At 38.2% G+C, this 6,081-nt stretch overlaps 1 gene segment (V, D, J or C); it reads left to right on the top strand.

Annotated features, from left to right (window-relative positions):
* Nucleotides 1-1,205: 1,205 nt before the first annotated feature.
* LOC101561786 lies at nt 1,206-1,668 on the top strand. The segment is given in 2 exon segments: nt 1,206-1,261; nt 1,346-1,668. Coding segments are annotated over 2 exon segments (369 nt in total).
* Nucleotides 1,669-6,081: the final 4,413 nt, after the last annotated feature.

Below are 6,081 nucleotides of genomic sequence, written 5' to 3'. Positions count from 1 at the left end.
ATCTATAATTAGAAGGTACAATTTCAAATAGAAGATTTTCTATGTTAAATTGTGTGGCCTACATGACTAGCGAGTTGATTATCAATATATGAGTCTTCAGCATCACAAATCTGAGAGATAGGGGCAGAATATCTGTAGTCCATGAGGAATCCCAATGTTTCCAGACAGCATTAGAGAGCTCTGATTTTATTTTTATTTTTTTCGAGATTCTCTTGATTTTATTGTTCTTCTAAAAGAATAAAAAGACATTGTTTCCAACATGGGTGAGAACACGTGAGCTGCCAAACTCAGCCAACCTCTGACTTCTCTGCCAAACCTCAGGCAAAGTTAGAAAATTTCATTTTAAACTCAAGGCTTAGTTTTGCTGGTTCTTCCAGAAAATAACTTACTAAAAAGCACAGGCCCTCAGGCTGCACTCCTGGTCCTGACTGACATGCAGGACTCTTGGCTCTGGTGTGTGCAAGCAAAGGCAGCAGAGGACCAACAGGGCTAAGTGGACACCATGTGGAGCATGCTCTGCATTCCCCAAACATGCTTCCAACAACAGCTGTTGTGAGGGCCCTGACTTTAAAAATTCAAGTGTGGGCTGCGATGGAGACACTTGGCCTTCCATAGACTTCCTTAAATGAAGACTGTGAGGACCCACCCAACAAGGTCTAGAGGTTGTTTACAGAAACTGCACCAAAGAATGAAGCAACAATTTTAGAGAAGGCAGCCATGGAGAAGAGCAGAGGGGTTACATCAGAAACTAAGAAAGTTTAGTTATGTTTTTAAACATTTTTACCCATCTCAAATAAGAATCCCAGAGACGCACCCTTCTCTGCTCCACTACAAATCCTCCTGTTGGAAAGGCAAGCATTAGCAGATAGAGTCAGCAGGTCAAAACCTACCGAGAACATGACCACTTTACTGTTAAATTTTCCTACATGAATTGTGCTCAAAATTGACAAATCTTTCCCCTTGCGTAATTTCATGTTGTGTCAAGTATGAGTACTACAGAAAATACAAAAAAATATCTCTGGAGTGTTGCTATTCACAGTGCAGCTGAGCATGCTAAGAAAATCACTGTCCCTGGGAAGGACTCAAGCACCTACACATCTGTCTCACTCTTATAAGCTCAGGGCCTCCCGCATGCAAAGCAGCACCAGGCTCAGAATGAAAAGCCAGTCCTGGCTGAGCAGCCCCAGTCTCCTCCCAAAGGAGCCTTCCCTGATCATGGAGCTCTTGGCTCTGTTCCTCTGCCTGGTGGCAGCACCCTGCTGTGAGTGGCTCTGCGTTTCAAGAGAGGGACCTGGGAACAGGGTGTCAGATATGTTTGACTGATGGTGATGCTCCTTGTCCTCAGGTGTCCTGTCCCAGGTGCAGCTGCAGGAGTCAGGACCTGGCCTTGTGAATCCTTCAGAAACCCTGTCCCTCACCTGCACAGTCTCTGGATTCTCTTTAAGTAGTTATGGTGTGCAGTGGACCCGTCAGGCCCCAGGGAAGGCAATGGAATGGGTTGGTGGTATATGGAGCGGTGGAAGCATATATTATAACCCCGACCTTAAATCTCGAGTGAGCATCAGCAGGGACACTTACCAGAGCCAAGTTTCATTAACACTGAGCAGCCTGAGATCTGAGGACACTGCTGTGTATTACTGTGCAAGATACACAGTGAGAGGAGATTAGTGTGAGCCCAGACATAAACCTCTCTGCGGGGGAGCTCAGAACCAAAGGGGTCACAGGACACACTGAGCTCCTGTCATACCCAGGACCAGGTGCAGTTTCCTGAGGCTGCTTTGCAGTTAGAATCTGTGGTTTTCTTTTCCTTTCTTCAGTTTTGCTCAAAATGCTCTGCACTGTTTGCCTTGTAGAATCTTCTATTTTTTCTCTTGTTTAATTCAGTTTCTTTTTATTAGTACATATCTACAGTAGAATCTGTACACGTTCATCCTAGGGTGTTGGCGTATGTACACAACACTAGATTCAATGTTTTTTTTTTTTTTTTTTTTTTTTTTTTTTTTTTGGCAGAACCGGGTATTGAACTCAGGTCCCTGCACTTGCCAGGCAAGCACTTATTCCATTGAGCCATCTCCCCAACACCCCCCCTTTTTTTTTTGTGTGTGTGTGCACACGCGCGGCCGGCTTTGCCTCCCCAGGGGGCAGGCCTGGCATGGCATGTGTTGCTGGAAATCGAACTGTGGTCACTGCATTTGTCTAAGATTGCCTAAGCAGGGGCTTTAGACTTCTGAGCCATCTCACCAGCTCCTAGATTTTCTTTAAATCTCCTTCCTTGTTCCTTGTGCCTTTCTTTGTCCTTGTCTGAATCTCATTTCCTTATTTTTTGGTTTGATTTTTTGATGCTATCACATGTTTACAATATACAGTGTTTACATTCATTCAGATGTATTTAATTCATGGACATGTCATATCCGTATTCTACTCATTTTCCTGTCCTGTCTCTCACTTTTCTTACCCATTTGCTCTTGGCACCATCCTCATTGTGAGAAGTTAACTCCCTTTCTTTTTCTACTCAACCTTTCCTGTACTATTTGTACTTTGCCTTCTGCAGGTTAGAAGTGCCATGTGATATTTAAGCCTGATTTATACTACTTCATAGCGTATTTTCAAGGTTTACCCAGCTTTCTACAAATGTCTGTGATTTGTCCTTCTTTATAGCTCAGTGGCATTCCTTGAAGAACAGTCCGCACTTCCCTCATCTTCTGATGCACATAGAGGTAGCTCCAGGATTGAGTTCTTAGGAATTGTGCTGTGGTAAGCATTAGTATACACAGATCACTGCAATATGCTGTGTTAGCTCTTTTGAAATGATAGCTGGAAAAATTATAGCTGGGTCATATATAATTTCTAATTTTAGCCCTTTGATGAATTTCCATAGGAGCTCCATATTGGTTGTCCTAGTTCATATTCTCCTCAACAATGAATGTGTGTTCCTCTTTGAATGCAGTGATTTCAAAAATCTTCACTTGTTGAGTTGATGATTGCCCTTCTTTCTTCTTGTGTGGAATGGAGTCTTAGCAACTTTTTTTTTTTTTTTGCATTTCTCTAGAGGTCAGGAGTGATCAACACATTTTGTTTTATTTTTCAGCCACTTTTATTTCTTTTTTTAAGAACTCCCTGTAGATTTCACAAGACTATTTGTAAATTGGATATTTTAAGTGATTTTAAAAAATTCTTATACATTGTAGGTATTATTTCTCTGTCTGAAGAAGAACTGGAAAAATTGTCATTTTGCACTTTGTCTCTTCACTCAGCCTATCGATTTTGTTTGCTGTGTGAAAGCTTTTTGACTTGAACCCATCTCATCTGCTGATTCTAGTTATTTACTGATCAGTTTGGGTTCTCTTTAGGGAATCTCTCTTACACTTATAATTTCAAGTGTTTTCCATGTTATATTTTCCAACATGTACAGTATTTCTTTTTAATGTTTAATTTCTTCATTTTGATTTTGGCTCATTTCATGGTGAAATTATGGGTCCAATTTCAGTCTTGAGGTAAGCAGGTATCCAGTGTTCCCAGGGCCACTTTTGCATAGATTCTTTCTTCTTTTATGCATTTGGCTCTGTTCATGAAGAGGAAATAATTGACTGTGTCTCAGGATGATTCTCTATCCTCTGTTTTGTTTATTGAAAATTACAAGCCTCTAAAAAAAGAGACCAAAGATTTCAGAAAATGGAATGATATTCCTTGCTCCTGGTTAGGAAGAACAAACATTGTGAAAACTGCCATAATCCCAAAATTATTATAAAGATTTAGTGAAATTCCAATCAAAATACATCTCTGCACCTCACAGATCTAGAGAAAACATCCTTAAAATATATTTGGACACAGAAAAGACCTACTATAACAAATCCAATCTTGGACAACAAAGGCAAGGCAGGAGGCATTACAATCTCTGACTTGAAATTATACTACAAAGCTACTGTGATAAAATCATTATAGAACTGGCAAATAAAACCTACCCAAGATTCAGTGGAACAGATTAGAAGATGCAGATCCACCTACAAACACACTTAGCCATCTTATCTTTGATAAAGTAGCCAAACATTTTCACTGGAAGAAAGATAGCCCTTTGACAAATGGTGCTGGAAAAACTGGCTCTCCACATACCAAAACCTAAAATGATACTTCACTAAAGTAAAGTCAAGATGTTTTACAGATCTAAACATTAAATAGAAACACTAAATCTCCTGGAAGAGAAAGTAGCTGGAAATCTTGAAAACATAGGAGTAGGCAGACAGTTCATCAACAAAAACCAAACTGCATGGGAAATACTGCAAAGAATCAACAACTGAGATCTCATATTATCGAGAGGTTTATGCATGTCAAAAGAAAATACCAACAGAGTGAAAAGACAACCCACAATTTGGAAAAACTCACAACAAAAAATCCCTCAGATAAAGACTTCTGTCTAAATTATATAAAGAACTAAAAAAAAATTCCCCCTAAAAATTTAAAGACACAAATCAAAAATGGGTATTTGGAGTCAAGCGGAAGACCCAATACTATTATGGGCTACGGGACTCTTTTAGAATATTTTCTGAGTTTACACACCTGTAATATTCAAATAATGGAACTTAACAAAAAAAGAGATACAGATGAATGTCCATTTTGTATCTGTGTATCAAAGTGGTTGGGATAGATATATAGTTACAGTCTTTTAATGAATAGAGCAATTTGTTCTAATGGTGTTTGTAAATAGGATATCATATCCGCATTTTGAACAGCAATTAACCACTAGGAAGAATGTATGCAACTTGTTAATTATTGAAACTGTCCTACCAATTTGATTTGAAACTGTCTCATTGCTATTTGTTTCTCAATAAAATTATGGGAAAAAAGGGCATTTGGGATGCATACATACTTCTCAGTGGAATAAATACAAGTGGCAAATAAATATATTAAAAAATGTTCCACAGGACTGGCCATTCAAGAAATACAAATTAAAATAACACTGAGATACCATTTTATCCCAGAAAGAATTGGTATATAAAGAAATCAACTAATAACAAATGCTGCAGAGGTTGTGGGGTAAAGGGAACCCTTTTCAACTGTTGATGGGAATGTAGACTGGTGCAATGACTATGGAATTCAGTGTGGAAATTCCTCAAAATAAAAAAAAAAGGACTGGAAATCCCATTCAATCCAGCTGTTCCTCTTCTGGGTATTTTCCCAAAAGACCTGAAAACATCATACCATAGTGATATACATGAACCCATGTATATAACAGCACAATTTGTTACAGATAAATCTTGCAAACAACCAAAATGCCCATCATTTGATGAATGTAAGAAAAAGTTGTATTTTTATACAAGGGAGTACTACTCAGCTGTAAAGAAAGACAAACTTGAAACCTTTATATGTAAGTGGATGCAGCTAGATTCTACAGTTATAAATGAAATAAATCAGACTCATATGTGTAAATATATTGTCTCCCTAATGTAAGAACCTGAAAGAAAAACTTGAAAGGTATAATAGATATAGTAAAATGGAAAGAAACTGAACTAAAGATTTAAACAACAAAGATCAGGGAAAGGAGAAATGATAGAAAAAAGGGATGAAGGAAAAACAATTCATGTATTGATACAGGATGTCTGAGGTGATTGTGCTATAAGTTCATTTAGCAGTTAATGTTTAGAATTTTCATCTTGACTAACGCTGTATGATGATATCTGCGATTTGAGCAACTACATGAAGGACAGCAATGTGTAATTGAAAACCTACAGTTGAATGCTCTCATTCTGATTTTCCAAATGTGTAAGGTTTCTAATGTCTTATTCATTTTTATACTCTCTTTAAAATAAATTAAAACAAAAAAGGACAAAAGAAATAAGATTTCTTGAAAGCAAGTGCCAATATCCAAATACTTCCCTAATCTTGCACAAGTATATGTTACTCTGAGCATCAGATTTGATGATAAAAATAGATACTATAACAGCCATTGTTAATTGGCTATTCCTGTTTTTTTAATTAATTTATTCATTTAGTGTGTGTGTGTGTGTGTGTGTGTGTGTGTGTGTGTGGCCAGCTCAGCCCACCAGGGGGTGGGGCTGGCTGGCATGTGGTGCTGGGGGATTGAAC

This window comes from Octodon degus, unplaced genomic scaffold (assembly GCF_000260255.1).
Source record: "Octodon degus isolate 3935 unplaced genomic scaffold, OctDeg1.0 scaffold00255, whole genome shotgun sequence".
Lineage (NCBI taxonomy): Eukaryota > Metazoa > Chordata > Mammalia > Rodentia > Octodontidae > Octodon > Octodon degus.
The sequence above is the reverse complement of the archived record's forward strand: the minus strand, read 5'-3'. Positions and strand labels throughout refer to the sequence as shown.